The sequence below is a fragment of the Drosophila ananassae genome, chromosome XR (assembly GCF_017639315.1).
Source record: "Drosophila ananassae strain 14024-0371.13 chromosome XR, ASM1763931v2, whole genome shotgun sequence".
Lineage (NCBI taxonomy): Eukaryota > Metazoa > Arthropoda > Insecta > Diptera > Drosophilidae > Drosophila > Drosophila ananassae.
The window spans coordinates 98181-117607 of NC_057932.1; the positions used below are offsets into that span (position 1 = coordinate 98181).

A 19427-nucleotide genomic window follows, 5' to 3' on the forward strand; every position below is an offset into this window, starting at 1 on the left:
GAGATGGTATTTTCCGGATCAGAATTGAGTAGCGATTGTAGCTCGTCGTCATTTTCCTGTTCCAGTGCCATCTCGTCGATATCGACGTGTTTGATGGCTTCGATGTGTGAGAGAAGATCAGCCACGTTGTTTTCCTTTCCTGTGATGTGCCGGATATCGGTACTGAATTGGCTGATGAAATCCAAATGGCGCGCGCGTCGCGGTGATGCTTTCTCGCTGTTTTGATTGAAAGCGTACATTAGCAGTTTGTAGTCGGTGAAGATTATGAAGTTTCTGCTCTCCAATGCGAGCTTGAAGTGCAAAATGGCCTGATAGATGGCAGTCAGTTCTCTATCGTAGGTGCTGCACTTATTTTGCGTTGGTGGAGCATGTGGGATAATCAGCAGCACGTGGGATAAACGGCCGATAGAAGTTGATCATACCCAGAAACTTTTTCAAATCCTTAGCAATAAGCGGTATTTTAAAGTGGCGGATGGCTTCCACTTTGGCTTCGGATGGTTTCAAGCCGTGCTGGCTGATGTCATGTCCCAGGAACGTGAGTTGTGATTTACCGAATTGGCACTTCTCGAAGTTCACTTTTCGAAGGCGGTCAAGGATCGTGCGGAGGTGCGTCTCGTACTGCTCCTCGGATTCTGAATCGATCAGAATGTCGTCGATGTATGCGAAAACAAAGTCGAGACCCTGCATTACGTTGTTTATGTGACGCTGAAAAGTTTGCACTGCGTTGCGTAAGCCGATTGTCATGATAAAGAATTCGAATAGCCCAAAAGGCGTGATAATTGCTGTTTTGGGAATATCTTGCGGTTCGACAGGGATCTGGTGATACGCTTTTTGCAGGTCGATTTTTGAAAATATATTTTTACCGTGTAAAATGCTCGTTACATCCAGTATGTACGGAATAGGATATCGATCCGGCACTGTTACGTTGTTTAGTGCTCGGTAGTCGTCGCATGGTCGCCAATCTCCGTTTGCTTTCTTTACCAGGTGTAAAGGGCCGGACCAGTTGCTTTCTGAGGGGCGACATATTCCTTTTTCGATGAGGTAGGAGAACTCAGTTTGTGCAGTTTTGAGTTTGTCGGGCGCTTGTCGTCGGGCGCGGGCGTGAGTAGGCGGGCCGTTGGTCGAGATGAAGTGCGTTACTTCGGACTCTGCTGGCAGCCGGTTCGAGTTGATCGTTGGGAGATCGCGGTATTCGTGAAGCAACCTAGCGTATTGGTTGCTCGTGTCGTAGGATAAAATCGCGTTGATTTTACGTTGAGGCGCGTGACATATTGATTCGATCGATGAGTTTGCGTCGTTTCATATCGATGAGTAAGTCGATATGTTGAAGGAAATCGGCTCCAATGATAGCGCAGTTGACGTCAGCTAATACGAAGGTACAAACGAAGTTTCGTCTCAATTCCAGTGACAATGTTATGCGTTTTTCTCCATAGGTTTGTATTTTCGTACCATTGGCGGCGAAAAGAAGCTTTGGAGTGAGCATAGTTTTTGCGTTTTGGAGGAATTGTCGTTGATGGCGAGGCGGGCAATTGTGTTGTGGGCTTCTTCGAATTTGTCCGCCAAATCCGACTGTTTTAGTTTTTTGGTTCGGATGAAAACGAGCACGGTTGGCGACATTTCTTGGCGGCGTTGCCAAATTTGCTGTAGTACCAACACAAGCCTGTAGTCGTGACGCTGTTGCGATCCGTTAATGTGGGTGAACTGTTCTTGCGGTAACGGTTTTTGAACAGCGCGTTGATTTGTTGCTCGATGCGGTCTAGACGTTCGTCGAAAACGGTGCTGCTGGGTGGCGCCGATTTGGCGTCAACGGTGCGTATATGGTGAAAATTGCCGACTTCCATGACTTTGTCTGCCAACTTAGCTAAATCTGCTAGGCGGGCGTCCGATGCTTGCAAGATCGCTTGGGTTGGTAGGCGCTGCAGCCACAGTGCTTTTAAGAAAGTTTCGTCAACTTTGTTTGCGGCGAGTGCGTTTAACTCGTTGAGCAGTTGTGTGGGGCGCTTGTCACCAAGGTCAGTCTCCGAAATCAACTTCTGGATTTTCTTCTGCTCGCTTTCGCAGAAGCGTTCCAAAATGCACGACTTTAAGTTTTCGTACTTGCCTGTGCCTGGTTGGTTGACGATGGCGTCGGCAATTCGGGCCAGTACCGGTGCTTCGATTGACGCCAGGATCGTGTTGAATTTCGTGTCGTCTGTAGTTATTCCTGCCAGAACGAATTGGGCTTTGATTTGCGACAGCCATAATTCTAGGTGCTCGGTCCAAAAGGGCGGAATTTTTACCACAACGGGGTTAATAACTGCGACGGAACCGCGAATAACGGTATATGGAAAGACGTCGGCGTCGTCTTGTGTGGTGTCGTTGTTTGCCATTGTAAGCACCGGTACTTGCGTCTATATAGTGATCACGTCGGGGTCACCAATTTAATGTTCTTTTATTCACTATATATTTGCTTAAAACTAATGAAAATTAACAAAAAACGTTGCTAGCTGCGGATGAAGCTGTCGATGTGGTGAGATGCAGAAAAGGTTGTGTTTTTGTAGAGATGGCCTCCGGCGATATCGATACTCTCATAAGATATCGAGTTCGATTGGGTTATGGTAAGCACTTAGGGTTGCCACAAGTTCATTATGTATGTACAGTATGTACACGGGCTTCCATTAAAAAGCTTGAATCCTAGCTTATGCTAAGATTAGTAATTAAGCAGGCTTGGAACAGTACGCATGTAAAAATAAATTAATTGTAAGACCAAACTGAAGTCTTTTTTTTGTGAAACCTTTTGTTGAGCTATCAGCGTTTTAATAGCGGCCGAATTAATAGACCAGGTTCAATTTTTTTTTAATCAATTTATTGTGGGTCAATTTAACCCCAAAACAAATTCCGCGGCCGAACCAAAACAATGCCGAATTACAAGTCATAAAAACCTAAGAGCTTGCGCAGAAGCTCAACCAAAGCTCCCCAAAGCGCATACGCTACAAATAACAATAAAGCGCATGCGAAACTGGGAGACAAAACAGAGACGAAAACATGCTGATAACAACAGCTGCAGCTTAGCATTTTATGATTATTTTAAATGCACCTTTTGGTGGCTGCTTGGCCCAACACCTTTTTTACTCGACAAGGAAGTCCGATCCGAAAGATTCGAAAGAGGTTTTTAATCGAATACCGTCACTATCAGCCTATAATCGACTAAGAAGTCGTGGCTGAAGGCATCGATCTACAAATTTCATAGCTGAGACGAAGAGGTCTCAACTTTCCATCTAACTATATAAGAAATAGCTGCGGGCACAACATTTTCATACATTTTGAAAATTTTATTTCATTTATTGTATATGAGTGCTTAATTTTTTACCAATTTTAACAAATTTGTTTTAACAGAACTTCCTAGAGCTTATCGGATCGGAAAACTAAATCTATACGATGGCCATGATGGTCATCTTTTGGTTTTTTAATTTTTTTATTTTTAAGACTTGGAGAATCAAGTATCTTGAAAAGTAAATATTATTTTAAAATTTTAAAAGATGGTCATTGTTTATCACACTAATGGAGAACGAATTCTGTAGTTTTTTTTTGAAAATTTTCTTTACCTGTTCAAAAAATTACCAAAACTAAAAACTTAAAAATTTAAAAAACAAAAAGTTTTTTCTAATTCTAAAAGACTTGGGGTCAATTTCTTTTATTTCAACATTGAAAAAAAAAATCAAGAAGTTGATTTTGAAATTTTTGAAAAATTTTTAATTATGTTCAACTTTGAATAATATCAAAACGGTAGGTGGTTATTTAAAAATATTGATGGTCATTGTTTATAACAATATTAAAAAACGATTTCAGTAGTTTTTTTTAATTTTTTTTACCTGTGAAAAAAATTAGCTAAACTGAACACTTAAATATTTCAAAAACTAAAAGTTTTTTCAAAATTCAAAAAGACGACCATTGGTCAAAAATCTAAATTTTTGATAATTTTTCAAAAATTTTCATTTTTGAATATTTACCAAACGGGAGGTGGTCATTTCAAAATATTGATTGTGGCTTTTTGATGGGCAATCGATTGCACCCTTTTTTTCCAAAAAATATCATTTCACTAGACCCAACTTCTCGTAGCATTAACTTGACCATGTACGATCGCGTAAGCGGATAAGATCACAATTGTCAACACGTGAAAAAATTTGTTGTTTATAAAAATATGTAAATATATATAATATAATTTAAAATAATACAAGAAAGGAAAGCTAACTTCGGGCGGAGCCGAAGTTCATATACCCTTGCAGTTAAGGTGTTCCATTTCGATCGTTCAGATATATGGGGCCTTTAGGATATAGTCGGCCAATCCTTAAAAAATTTGGCAGATCGGATTATATTGCCCAAAATGGAATCCGTAGAAAGTGCCATCATTCTAACTTGAAAAACACAAAGTTATGGTATTTCCAATCAATCAGTTATATGGCAGCTATAGGATATAGTCGACCGATCCCGACTGTTGCATATAACTAATTGATACAGCCGCTCTGTGTGCTTTCTATTCCTCGACTGCCAAGTCGCTCTTGTCCGTCGATCCCTTCACTCTCTCTCTGGCAGCATCTCCGCTCTCGTTTGTGACGTCACTGCCCGTTGCCGGCTCCCACATCACTCCTTTGTTAACGAGTTTTAGCTTCAAGGACTTGGTGGGCAAAGGGTCCAGTTTATCCGTGGACTGTCTACGCTGCTGGCCTTTCCGTTCATCGTCTCCATGGTCCTCCTGGGTTGATGTTATCCTGGGTTGAGTGTTGCCTATAGAAGAGTGTAAAGGAGCCTCCAAATCGTTTGCATATATTGGTATCTTTTTGACGTGAGATACATTTCTTGTCAGAGTTCTGTCTCCTGACATAAGTTTGACTATGTTGTTATTTTTCTCGACAACCACATATTCGGTTTCCTGGAAGCTTGGGGTTAACTTATGAGGAAAAACTACATTTTTCAAAAGCATCTTATCCCCTACATTAATTACGTTATCCTTTGCTCCCCTCTTTTTATCTACTTCTTCTTTTCCTTTTTGTTTCAATATACAATCCCTGTCCCTTTCAGCAGAGTCTATACCCTCTTGGATGTCATCTATGCATGGAACTTTGTCGCGGATAACCCTATTAAACATGAGTTGAGTCGGTGCTACACCAGTTATGCTATGTGGAGTGACGTTGTGCATGAGTACAAATTTCTGGATTTCTTCCCTGTAGTTTTTTGAATTAGAATGAGCTATCTTTAAGCGTTTAACCAGAGATCTATTCATGTTTTCCACTTCTCCATTAGCTTGAGGCCAATAGGGTGGAGATTTGACTTGTTCTATACCGCAAGTTTTGCAGTACTCCTCGAATTCTTGACTTATGTACTGTCGTCCATTGTCAGTTCTTAAATGTACCCCAGCCTACAGAAAATCTCCCTCATCACTTCAATCAGGCTTTCTGACGTAATAGAGCGTAAGAATTTGAACTCCATATAGCGAGAGTAATAGTCAATAAATACTACTACGAACTCATTATTTGGTAAGGGCCCCAATATGTCTGAAGCTACCCAAATCCACGGACCGGTTGGGAATGGATTCCGTTCCATCGGTGCTGGCTTTGGGTTTTGCGACACTAGAAGACAGTTTCTGCAATGTTTTACGTATTTTTCTGCGGCACGGTTAATCAGCGGCCACCATACTTTCGATCGCAGACGTCTTTTCATAGCAGACTCTCCCGGATGTCCTTCGTGAGCCAGCTCAAGCACTCGGTTTCGAAGCGATGTCGGGATCACGATGCGGTTACCACGTAACAGAAGGGCTCCTATAGCTGAGAGCTCATAGCGAAATGGGTAAAGTTGTTTTAAGGATCCAGGTTTCCATGAGTCGCACTCCAAACAGGACATTGCATCGATTATCTCCTCATATTTTGTTGAATGGTTAGCAATTTCCGAAATGGTCATCGATTGGGGAATACTGTTTTCGACCACCCGTAGTATACTGTAATCCTTGTCTCCGACACAAGAATCGGATGGAGATGTCTGGCAGAGTCGGGATAATGAGTCCGATATGTTCTCTTTTCCCGCCTTATAGATGACTTTAAATTGGTAGGATTGGAGCCGTAGTAGCCATCTTTCTATGCGGGCTGGCGGTCTGGATGTCGGTTTGAAAATGGCCTCCAACGGTTTGTGGTCGGTTACAAGTTCGAAGTGAAGTCCTGTTAGGTAATAGTAAAATCTTTCAACCGACCAAACTAGAGCCAGACTTTCTTTTTCTGTTTGGGAATAACGTTTCTCAATGTCTGACAAAGCTCTGCTAGCGAATGAAATATCCCCTGAATCAGGGGATCGCTATTACCTGAGAACTGCAGTAATACCGCTCCAAGCGCTATTGGACTGGCATCGGCTATTAACCGAGTTCGATTTCGCGTGTTGAAATATGCGAGGTTTGGTACTTTCGCCAATCGATCTTTTAGATTCCGAAAGACATATCTTTCCTGCTTTCCCCAGCTAAATTTCGAGTCCTTCTTTAGCAATTGTCTTAGCGGTTCCGTGTAATGAGTCAGGTCTGGAATGAATTTTCCAACGTATGTCACCAACCCTAGAAAACTGCGAGTTTCTTCCTTGTTAATTGGTTCCCGAAACCCTCGGATTAAATTGACTTTCTCCGGGTCCACTTCGATACCTTTATCTGAGATGATGTGACCCAGGAACTTGAGTCTGTTTGTTTTCCAGGTGCATTTTTGATCGTTCAGTAAGACACCGTTTCCATCGAATACTTTGCAGACATCTCTTACTGTCTTGTCATGTTCTTCCTCGCTAGCTCCAAATATAATGACATCGTCAATGTAATTCATGACGTTGGTAAAGGGTGCCAGAAGCTGTTCGAGGTGACGTTGAAATATTTCCGGAGCCGAGTTGATTCCGAACATTAGCCGTTTGTACCTAAAGAGTCCTTTTGGGGTTATGAACGTCGTAATTTCCCTGCTGGCTTCGTCGAGTTCTAGTTGATGATAGGCGTCTTTGAGGTCGAGACGCGAAAAGAATTTTGCGTCTTTTAATTTGGTCATAAAAGACTCAAATGTCGGCATCGGGTAATTTTCCCGACGAATGGCCTTATTTGCTCTCCGCATATCAACACACAACCTAACATCACCGTTTTCCTTGAACGCCAGCACAATGGGAGAGATCCACGCGCTGGGACCAGTAACCGCTTCGATAATGTCTCGACTTAAACCTTCTTCCAGCTTGGCAGCTACTTTCTCTTCGAGTGCTACCGGAATCCTTCGAACTGGCTGTTGAATAGGGATAACTTGGGGGTCAACCCATAGTTTAACTTTAATCCCTTTCCACTTAGCAAACGGTGAGGTTGTTTCCACTTGATTGATATCTAGGCCCAGACGAAGAACGTTGAGTTTAATGGCGGTTTCTCGGCCCAATAATGACTGACGTCCATTTTTAATGAAAAAAAAATGTAGCAATCACCTCCGCTTTTGGCACAGCTGATATCGGTGCATCAAAAACGAAAATTACTTCCAGTAATTGTTCAGATGCGTATCCACGAAATTGTTTCTGTGAATGCGATCTAACGTTAAAAAGGGTCGTATTGCCGTGGTTAAGCTTCATCCAGTCTGTGTGGCTAATCAGGTTAAATTTCGATCCCGAATCAATAATTAGGGGTATCTCATAACCTCCTATTAGGCAATTTATAAGTCCTTCTTCTCCGTCGCTGCATTTTTTTTTTTTTTTTTTTTTTTATTCCTATTACTCCGCTTGGGAGCTTAGGGCATCCACATGTGTATTCCACCGGACCCGCTGTTCTCTTTGCCAAGTCCCCAGGTGACGTATTATTGTCTGTGAGTTCGCGTATTGTAGATCGGCGCCAGGTTAGCTTTTCGGGCGTCCCACTCTTCTTCTTCCTTGCGGGTTCCACTCCAGGGTTTCAATCCTAACTATGCCCATCTCCTTATTCAAACTGCGCAATTCTGGATGGCTCCATTAGGGTCCCCACATTCCATTGTCCAATTCGTGTCCGTTGCGAATAGCGGCGGGTCGTCATCGGGCTGGGGGTGTGGGTGTTTTTTTCCAATCATGTGTTTGTTTCTGTAATCGTTATTGTTCAGTCGATCCGGTGATTAGCCGAGTGCAACCTATCTCAGAAGTGGGCTTGCCACCTAACGACATCTGGGAATGCCGGTTTTTCGGGTCTCATGCACATAATTATAAATAGCGAGAATCCAACGAGAGCTTTTCGCTACTTACATCATATGCGCGAGCGCCGAAAAACTTGCAGGGCCATGCACTTGACACGAGTGGGGCTCGAACCCACGACCTCACGCTTAGCGAGCTAGTACACTAACCACTAGGCTATGAGGCCCCCGTCGCTGCATATCTTAAAACAATTCTCACATGTTTTCTTCCGTTTGCACCCAGCGTGCTCATCTTCCACGCATCGAACATTATTCTGCCGCCTTTTAAGATTCCCGTTTCTTGATTGAGAATACAGTTTCGTTCTGCATTTCCGTGCAAAATGACCGATTTTGGAGCATTTGTTACATTTTGCAACTCGCGCCGGGCAGGAGAAATCGTTACTCGCGTGACCCATTCGACCACATCTGGAACACTCAACATCCGCCTTTGCTTTCCCAGCCGTAACTTTGTTGATGGAGTCAATGCTGGTGTTATTAGGTTTTATCAGCATGGCTTCGGATTGTTTATTTATTTGTTCCTCAACCTGGCAAGCTTCTATGACCTCGTCCAAGGAATACTCCCTCTCTAATAGTTTCTTCTTCAAATCTACCGGCGCCCACGAATCTATTATCTTGTCTTTTAGACAAATCTCCTCGGTTTCCACCTTAGATTGGCCAAACGAACATTTGCAGATTTGCTGCCGCAACCGTAAAATAAACTTCGCAAAATTCTCATTCTCAAGCGGTGCTAACTTTCGAAACAAATGCCTTTCAAAAGTGGATTTTTGTTTAGGCGAAAAGTAAGCATTTAGCTTCTCCACCAAAATCTCGAAGACATCATTCCCCTGGGCTTCATCATAATCCACCAGTGCACCTGGTATCGAGAACGCGACAGTCTGCAGTTGCACGCCCCCCATGTGAAGGAGTTTAGTTCTCTTCATCTTGGGTGCCTCGATCTGTTCGGCCTCCAATGATATGGTGAATGCTCTAAACCACCTCTCCCATTCATTTCGAAGCACCGACTCCTCAATAGAGTCGCATAGGAACGGTTTCAAACAATTTTCAGCCATCCTGAAACCAAACAGAAAACAAAAAAAAAAATGTTTGTTTTTATTCTAATATTGGCTTGTTTGAACGCAGCCTCGAGTTATATACTTTATTTCCTTTCCTTTTTTTTTTTACTTGTATCTCTACTGTGTATAGTCTACACATTCATTTGGCTTACGTAGGTCGAAACTCTTACGCACGGCCTCCTCTTAATTCATTATTTTCCTTTTTGGCTTGTCAGATTTTAACTCTTCCGCGCAGCCTCTTTTGATTTACAATTGAATGCATTTAACTCAATACAGTTTAGGCTTGTTTGAACGCAGCCTCTATTGCATTTATAAATCTCTCCAAATCAACTTTGGCTTGTTTTCTAACGCAGCCTCTCTTCGTGATGCAATTTTTCCCTTTGAAAGAGAACACAAAGCCTCTCACGCCGGCACATCTTTCGCCTTTATGTCTCACCTCCTGCTTCGTTTCCCAATTTATTGGGCTGGCAATGCCGTGTGACAAGGAAAAATTTTTTTTATACGCTTGATATTCGGCTTAATGCCAATTATTTTATAAAAAAAAAAAACTTCCAAAATAGAATTTACCTCGTCGCCAATGTATTAACCCGCAAGTTCCCCCAAGAATGATGAACTCTTGGTAATTAAGTTTAACACTATTTATTGGTCTTGTAATACAGCCGCTCTGTGTGCTTTCTATTCCTCGACTGCCAAGTCGCTCTTGTCCGTCGATCCCTTCACTCTCTCTCTGGCAGCATCTCCGCTCTCGTTTGTGACGTCACCGCCCGTTGCCGGCTCCCACAGAAAAGATATTAAGTTTTGGAGAAATTTGAGGGAAAAAAAAAAATTTTAATTTTCATTAAATTGGAGCTATCATTGGGAACATTGAAGTTTTTTTTTTCGTCTGATTTATTTTACCAATCATTAATCCTAATTCTTCTTAATACGAGTCGATTGGGGACTGAACTATCCCAATCAGACATTCTGCTCAGAATTTAAAAAAACATGTCTGTCTATCAGTCTGTCTGCCAATTTGTTTCTACCCGAACTAGTCTCTCAGTTTTAAAGCTATCGAATTTAAACATTGAACACATCCTTCTTTATTTCGCACGCAGTATATAAGTCGACTGAGCCAAGATTGGTTGACTATATCCTATACCCGCCATATAAGTGAACGATCCAAAATGCCACAACTTTGGTATTTTTATACCCTTGCAGCCCTCTGCAGAGGGTATTATAATTTTGGTCAAAAGTGTGCAACGCAGTGAAGGAGACATCTATACACATGTAATATTTGACCAAAATATCTTATGTACAAAATTTCATAAGGATCGGCCGACTATATCCTATAGCTGTCATAGAACGATCGGAATTGGCATAACTTTGGTGTTTTTTAAGTTAGAAAGATGGGATTTGGTACAGATTACTCTTTGGGCAAAATAATTCAATATGCCAAATTTCATAAGGATCAGCCGACTATATACGATCCGCTATATATCTAATAATATAAGATGCGTGGCGCCACCTAGCGGACTGCGACTCAACTGTAAGGGTATATCAACTTCGGCTCCGCCCGAAGTTAGCTTTCCTTTCTTGTTGAACATGGAACTTTTTCTTACCGAGTGTTGGGACTTGTGCCAGCTTCAAATAACATAATTATTTCTATTTAATTCTCTCAGTGTAACTAGCCGCAGCGGTCCACTAATTGCCCGTTATCAGCTGTTCCATATTCTTTGTTTCTCCCAGATTCGCATGCGCTTTGTTGTTCTTTTGTAGCGCATGCACTTTGGGAGCTTTGATGGAGCTTCGGCGCAAGCTCTTAGGTTTTTGCACTTGTATATTCGGAATTGTTGAGATCGGCCGCTGCAGTTGTTTTGGGTTTAAATTGACCCAATAAAATTATTGAAATTGAATTATGGAGTCTTTATTAATTCGGTCGCTATCAATACGCTGATAGCTCAACACCGAGCGTTCTCGGGAGCTTTAACTAATGTTCGAAATCTAGACTTAAATAAAAACTAGCTCTGTTAGATTTCTATATATAAACACAATTTATTTTTTATAACTAGAATTTTTTTATATATAAAACTTAAATATGCGATCTGCGTAGGGTTGAAGACCGAATTTAAAAGTAAGAGACGCGGGAGCGCGGCTCAACGCTTGATGCTACGAAGCGACCAAGAGATACCGCGAGAGAGCGAGACAACGTTAGCGGTTGACAGCAGATACAGGTGGCCGATCGAATGCAGGAGAGCGGACGATGCGAATAGAGACATAAAGATAAAAGAAAAGATAAACGAATTCAATAAATTTTTGCCGGTCAAACTTTTCGGCGGCTGCTTGACCCCACAAGAACTTTACAAATTTTTTTTTTCTGTTTATTTGTTTGAACAATTTGGTTTTCCACAACTACCATAAAATTTTGTAGTTTCAATTATAGTAAGGTACAATTTTTAAACTAACGTTCCAAATTTTAAACCTTTGTAAATTAAAAATACGTATAACTTTAGAATCACTTAAAGGGGCAGGATGGTTTCAGAGGCTGAAAAAAACAGATTTTTGCGATTTTTTTTTTCATTTCTGAGTGAATATATTTATTCAATTCTTTTACTCTATAAATGGCTATATTTGGAGAGTATCTAGGAATTTTTATTTTTATGAAATAATTATTATTTATCCCGTGACGGGCAGTCGGCCGATTTTTAATTTTTGGCGCGGTTGTAAAGTTGGGGGTACCATTTTTACACAAAAATTAGCCCATTATTGCCGGTAAAAAAAATAAAAAAAAAATTTTTTTTTAAAAAGTGTTTGTTCATCCGCAAGTATTTATTGTATAAAAGATATGTGAAAATTTTTATTTAGATCCGAGAATTACTTTTTGAGTTACGTTACGCACCGACTTGAAACAGTTGTTTTAAGAAAAAAACGCGTCTAAAGTTTTAAAAGCAATGGAAAGTATATGGATAGAAAGAAAGTAGAAAATCGGTATCTCAGCGAGCTTTAGTCCGATCGACATGAAACTTTCACAGGATATTCCTGAGATTATATAAAAAATGTTTGAACATCTATGGAGTAACTAAAAACAGTTTTTGTGTTTAGTCTTACATTTAAAGTATTGCTAACTGTATAAATCACCTGCCCAGGTTACTTTAATATACTATGTATATTATGTGTCCTTTTTATATATTATGTGTCCTTTTTTAAATAATTGAAGATCTATGTACAAAAAAAAACAAGAAAGGAAAGCTAACTTCGGGCGGAGCCGAAGTTGATATACCCTTGCAGTTCAGTCGCAGTCCGCTAGGTGGCGCCACGCATCTTATATTATTAGATATATAGCGGATCGTATATAGTCGGCCGATCCTTACGAAAATTGATAGATCAGATTGTTTTTCCCAAAATAAAATCTGTACCAAATACCATCTTTCTAACTTAAAAAACACCAGAGTTATGCCAATTTCGTTCGTTCTATGAAAGCTATAGGATATAGTCGGCCGATGCTTATGAAATTTTGTACATAAGATATTTTGGTCAAACATGACATGTGTGGAAAGTCCCAACCCTCTAACTTAAAAAACACCCTCTGCAAGGGTACATATACCAACTGATATCATATAAAACCAGAAAGGAAAGCTAACTTCGGGCGGAGCCGAAGTTGATATACCCTTGCAGTTCAGTCGCAGTCCGCTAGGTGGCGCCACGCATCTTATATTATTAGATATATAGCGGATCGTATATAGTTGGCCGATCCTTATGAAATTTGGCATATCGAATTAATTTGCCCAAAGAGGAATCCATTAAAATTCCCATCCCTCTAACTTGAAAAAAAACCAAGTTATGGCATTTCCGATCAATCAGTTATATGGCAGCTATAGGATATAGTCCACCGATCCCGGCCGTTCCGACTTATATACTGCCTGCAAAGGAAAGAAAAATGTGTGCAAAGTTTCAACTTGATAGCTCTAAAACTGAGAGACTAGTTTGCGTAGAAACAGACAGACGGACAGACGGACCGACGGACAGACGGACCGACGGACAGACGGACATGCTCATATCGACTCAGGAGGTGATCCTGATCAAGAATATATATACTTTATAGGGTCAGAGATGTCTCGATCCACTCTGACAAAGACGTGGGTGCAATGGTTTAAATCCGCGTGCACAAATTCTTGCGGTCTATGATGGTGCACGGGCTTAGTGGTAGCGAACTCGGACTCGGTATGTTTTTGTGTGTTCGGTGTAAAAAATCCGCGAGGGACCCATAGTGCGGTGCCATAAACCATTTCAGCTGGGCTCAGCCCGATGTCGCTTTTAACTGTTGTACGTAGACCTAGGAGGATAAAGTGCAGGAAACTGCTCTTGTTGATAGGATCCACGAAACCAAGGGAATTGCTGCGGGCCATCTTGAGAAGCGATTGATACTCGTAAGGCAGTATCGGTATCCGTTCGATGATGGTAGTGGTGAAGATGTTGATGAACGATGAAGATGTTGATGTGTTCGAAACGGACGTCGCTGGCGGCATACTCTCCCAGTGGCGATTTGGGGTGTCGTTGGATTTTGGATTTTTGACACGGGATGCAAGAGCGTACGATTTTAGCCACATCCAGTATTTACCGACCAATTTATTCGTCGCCTTAACTCCTGGATGGCTCAGCGAATACAGGGCTTGAACCACGGTTTGCCGTAGGCATCTGGACACGAACGGTCGTATCTGGTATCTTTGTCAGTACAATTAATTGCTTGTTTGAGCTTGAAAGGGAAAATTTGGTTAGTGAGATGGTATTTTCCGGATCAGAATTGAGTAGCGATTGTAGCTCGTCGTCATTTTCCTGTTCCAGTGCCATCTCGTCGATGTCGACGTGTTTGATGGCTTCGATGTGTGAGAGAAGATCAGCCACGTTGTTTTCCTTTCCTGTGATGTGCCGGATATCGGTACTGAATTGGCTGATGAAATCCAAATGGCGCGCGCGTCGCGGTGATGCTTTCTCGCTGTTTTGATTGAAAGCGTACATTAGCAGTTTGTAGTCGGTGAAGATTATAAAGTTTCTGCTCTCCAATGCGAGCTTGAAGTGCAAAATGGCCTGATAGATGGCAGTCAGTTCTCTATCGTAGGTGCTGCACTTATTTTGCGTTGGTGGAGCATGTGGGATAATCAGCAGCACGTGGGATAAACGGCCGATAGAAGTTGATCATACCCAGAAACTTTTTCAAATCCTTAGCAATAAGCGGTATTTTAAAGTGGCGGATGGCTTCCACTTTGGCTTCGGATGGTTTTAAGCCGTGCTGGGTGATGTCATGTCCCAGGAACGTGAGTTGTGATTTACCGAATTGGCACTTCTCGAAGTTCACTTTTCGAAGGCGGTCAAGGATCGTGCGGAGGTGCGTCTCGTACTGCTCCTCGGATTCTGAATCGATCAGAATGTCGTCGATGTATGCGAAAACAAAGTCGAGACCCTGCATTACGTTGTTTATGTGACGCTGAAAAGTTTGCACTGCGTTGCGTAAGCCGATTGTCATGATAAAGAATTCGAATAGCCCAAAAGGCGTGATAATTGCTGTTTTGGGAATATCTTGCGGTTCGACAGGGATCTGGTGATACGCTTTTTGCAGGTCGATTTTTGAAAATATATTTTTACCGTGTAAAATGCTCGTTACAGTATGTACGGAATAGGATATCGATCCGGCACTGTTACGTTGTTTAGTGCTCGGTAGTCGTCGCATGGTCGCCAATCTCCGTTTGCTTTCTTTACCAGGTGTAATGGACCGGACCAGTTGCTTTCTGAGGGGCGACATATTCCTTTTTCGATGAGGTAGGAGAACTCAGTTTGTGCTTGTCGTCGGGCGCGGCCGTGAGTAGGCGGGCCGTTGGTCGAGATGAAGTGCGTTACTTCGGACTCTGCTGGCAGCCGGTTCGAGTTGATCGTTGGGAGATCGCGGTATTCGTGAAGCAACCTAGCGTATTGGTTGCTCGTGTCGTAGGATAAAATCGCGTTGATTTTACGTTGAGGCGCGTGACATATTGATTCGATCGATGAGTTTGCGTCGTTTCATATCGATGAGTGAGTCGATATGTTGAAGGAAATCGGCTCCAATGATAGCGCAGTTGACGTCAGCTAATACGAAGGTACAAACGAAGTTTCGTCTCAATTCCAGTGACAATGTTATGCGTTTTTCTCCATAGGTTTGTATTTTCGTACCATTGGCGGCGAAAAGAAGCTTTGGAGTGAGCATAGTTTTTGCGTTTTGGAGGAATTGTCGTTGATGGCGAGGCGGGCAATTGTGTTGTGGGCTTCTTCGAATTTGTCCGCCAAATCCGACTGTTTTAGTTTTTTGGTTCGGATGAAAACGAGCACGGTTGGCGACATTTCTTGGCGGCGTTGCCAAATTTGCTGTAGTACCAACACAAGCCTGTAGTCATGACGCTGTTGCGATCCGTTAATGTGGGTGAACTGTTCTTGCGGTAACGGTTTTTGAACAGCGCGTTGATTTGTTGCTCGATGCGGTCTAGATGTCGAAAACGGTGCTGCTGGATGGCGCCGATTTGGCGTCGATTTGGTCATCACTTTGTCTGCCAACTTAGCTTAGTCTGCTAGGCAGGCGTCCGATGCTTGCAAGATCGCTTGCATTTATGTTGGTAGGCACTGCAGCCACAGTGCTTTTAAGAAAGTTTCGTCAACTTTCTTTGCGGTGAGTGCGTTTAACTCGTTGAGGGGTTGTGAGGGGCGCTTGTCACCAAGGTCAGTCTCCGAAATCAACTTCTGGATTTTCTTCTGTTCGCTTTCGCAGAAGCGTTCCAAAATGCACGACTTTAAGTTTTCGTACTTGCCTGTGCCTGGTTTGTTGACGATGGCGTCAATTCGGGTCAGTACCGGTGCTTCGATTGACGCCAGGATCGTGTTGAATTTCGTGCGTCTGCAGTTATTTCTACCAGATCGAATTGGGCGTCGATTTGCGACAGCCATAATTCTGTGTGCTCGGTCCAAAAGGGCGGAATTTTAACCACAACGGGGTTAATAACTGCGACGGAACCGCGAATAACGGTATATGGAAAGACGTCGGCGTCGCCTTGTGTGGTGTCGTTTTTTGCCATTCTAGGCCCTGGTGCTCTCGTGTATATAGTGATCACGTCAGGGTCACCAATTTAATTTTGGTTTATTCAAATAACACTATATATATTTACTTAAAACCAAGGAAAAGTAACAAAGATGTAGCAGTAGCGGCGGATGAGGCTGTCAATCTCGTTAGGCGAAAAAATGAGTTTTTTTACTAGAGATGGCCTCCAGCGATATCGATACTCCCGTAAGTTGTGGAGTTAGCACAGTAAGCTGCTAAGGGTTGCCACACCTCAGTATAAAAAAATATTTACATACAGTAAGGAGCAAAATTGAGTACATGTTGAAAATTTGATGTTTTAGTGCTCATAACACATAAGCGCGAAAGTAAATGGTAACGCCTTTTTTTCTAAGATTATATATCTTATTCATAACAACATGGCACATTTATTTTAACCATTAAAGAAGCCGTTTACTAGGTATAAATTAAGAACTCTCGGACCTTAACGATCTCTCAGAGAACTCTCCACGCGGATTGGTTGCCTTCATAAAGAAAGCAGGCTGGGACCATGGGCCGCCATAGGTAGTCTAGGCATATATATGCACCCTGGTAGACAGGAAGGGGGGGGGGGGGGGGGGGGGGGGGGGGTAGCATCTCGGTGAAACCCTTGCTCCAGCGGCAGCACAAGGAGCCCTAGCGGCTCAAGTGGAAGCGAGGGGGTATTCTATGACCCCCTTGCATCACCGCCCTAACCTAACCTATGAATAAGATATATAATCTTTGAAAAAAAAGGCGTTACCATTTACTTTCGCGTTTATGTGTTATGAGCACTTAAACATCAAATTTTCAACATTTACTCAATTTTGCTCCCTACTGTATATATAATTACCGTTAAAAAAATATATATATTCATACAAGAATATATTGAGACATTTATATTTTGGCACCTAAGACCTAATAACCCATCTCCAATAGACGGCGTCACTCACTATAACCGGCCCCAAAAGCCGGCGAAATCACCGGAATCGGGCTAGAAACGGAAATTAGCAATATTAGCGATAAGAATGACAGAATGAGCAACCTAGACACCCAATACTAAGCGATCTGAGTAAGTAGACCCAGAGGTAGTTCATCGACCACTCACTTTCTTTAAAATTGACCTTACTTACTTACTACTTGCGAAAGTACTTGCATACTTTCATTAAAATTGATCTTTCGACAATAGTTAAGCCACAACATAATTATGTAATAAAGCATCTTATAAAATATCACTTTCTTCATAATAAAGACAGTAGCGAACTACATCTGAACAATGTTCGTTACTCAGTGCCCACAACCCACAGCGGTACTTAAAATCAGTGTCAAAGTAAATCAAATATCCTACCGTTAAATACAAGGTGCGTTCCAAAATAAACAGGACTTTAAAAAAATAGAAAAACAAATGGTTTTATTATATTTATTTATTTTTTATTTTATTATTATTATTATTTATTTATTGTTTTATTTTATTCAAAATAGTTTTCTTTTGCTTCAATACAGCTTTTTGCACGATCTAAAATCATGTCGGACGAGTGTTTTAGCTTCAATTGCCTCTTTGTCTTTATAACGCTTACCTTTCATAGGCAAATTAATTTTATGTAAAAGGAAGAAGTCGCACGGTTGAAAAATGAATTGTGATCAAATAATCGGTGACATGCGTCCATAGATTATCGTGCAAGAAACGACAACTTTTATTTTATTTATTAAATGTAACAATAAATGTTTCTTATAAAATTTATAAAGTTAATTATAAGTAAGAGTAAGGCTAAATTATTCTAATAGAAAAACAATCAATTTACATTTTATTACATCTAGGGTTAATTCAGGGGAAAATAAATGAGACAATAGGTTATAATTATAACAGATAACACGAAAAGGATCATGATCCGCAAAATTAGATCTGCAAATTGGTAACCAAAGGGGCCGGAAGGACCTGGTTGACCTGTTTGGAACAGAAAAAGTATCTTTTCCAGTAAAAGTTTCGAGTCAACTTGACCGAGAATGATTTCATGAAGGAGCATGGCCCCAGCACAAGTACGACGTACCTGCAATGGTGGCAGGTCTAATAACTTTAGCCGACAACGATATGGTGGAAGAAGATCATCAGAGTCCCAGTTTAAATATTTTAAAGCAAATAAAAAAAACTGCTTTTGCACTGATTCAATACCTCTTTAATGAACCATATACTGCGGACTCCAAACGCATGAATAGTATTCCAGGATAGGTCGAACCAAAGATATATACAACGTTTTAGTGGTGAAGGGATCATCAAACTCTTTTGACCAGCGCTTAATAAAAGCAAGTACTCCTCAATAAACGACAGCTTGTGATCGAAAATAACTCCAAGATCATTCATTAAGGAAACACGATCTAAAAAGTGATTCCCAAGTGAGTACGATATGACATGAGGCATGCTATGATTAAACGTCATAACCTTGCACTTTGAGCAGTTTAGTGAGAGGAGATTATTAGAGCACCACAAGAATACTTCATCAAGGTCAAATTGCAGATGTCTATGAAGGAAGTGGTCAGAGAAAGAAAAACAGAGCTTGCATCATCAGCATACATAAGTGTAGAAGCATAGCTCACGACACTAGGTAAGTCGTTAACAAAGAGGATAAACAGAAGAGGTCCTAAGTGGCTGCCTTGCGGAGATTTGGTGTTCTTGAACAAAACCCGCTGCGTACGATTCGATAGATATGAAGTCATCCACTGTATGATATTAGGAGGAAAACACATAAGATAAAGTTTCCGGAGAAGAAGACGATGATTAACAGAATCCAAAGATTTGCTAAAATCGGTATAAACTACATCGGTTTGCATTCGTTTCAGATAACCCTTGTGGACGATCAAAGTGAGTACTAGCAGATTGGTTGTTGTAGAACGATGCTTGACAAAACCTTGCTGGGTGGAGGAAATTATGCTTTTGCAATGATGTTGCAGTTGCGATGTAACCAGTTTCTCCAGCAGCTTGGGAATAGCAGAAAGTTTAGCAATTCCGCAGTAGTTATCTATAAGTATTTTAGAACTTTTCTTATGAAGTGCAATAATAAAAGATTCATTCCATCTCTTGGGAAGGCATGAAAGGTCCAAAGATAAATTGAATAGGGTAGTAAGAGGGTA

General features: G+C 41.4%; 2 protein-coding genes across 5 annotated transcripts in view; both read right to left on the reverse strand.

Annotated features, from left to right (window-relative positions):
* The window catches only part of LOC6495749 (disintegrin and metalloproteinase domain-containing protein 12), a 573836-nt gene that overhangs the window by 87931 nt on the left and 466478 nt on the right, over window positions 1-19427 (reverse strand). The gene's annotated exons all lie outside the window — the stretch shown is intronic.
* LOC116655693 lies at window positions 7705-10029 on the reverse strand. Its single transcript, XM_032453562.2, has 2 exons — window positions 9800-10029; window positions 7705-9230 (listed from the first exon to the last, which is right to left on the reverse strand). The coding sequence occupies exon 2, from the start codon at window positions 9227-9229 to the stop codon at window positions 8333-8335; it is 897 nt and encodes a 298-aa protein (XP_032309453.1). The 5' UTR covers window position 9230; window positions 9800-10029; the 3' UTR covers window positions 7705-8332.

What these genes read in the sequence shown, in the direction of transcription:
- LOC116655693 (XM_032453562.2), bottom strand. Translation starts at nt 9,229, where the DNA reads ATGGCTGAAAATTGTTTGAAACCGTTCCTATGCGACTCTATTGAGGAG.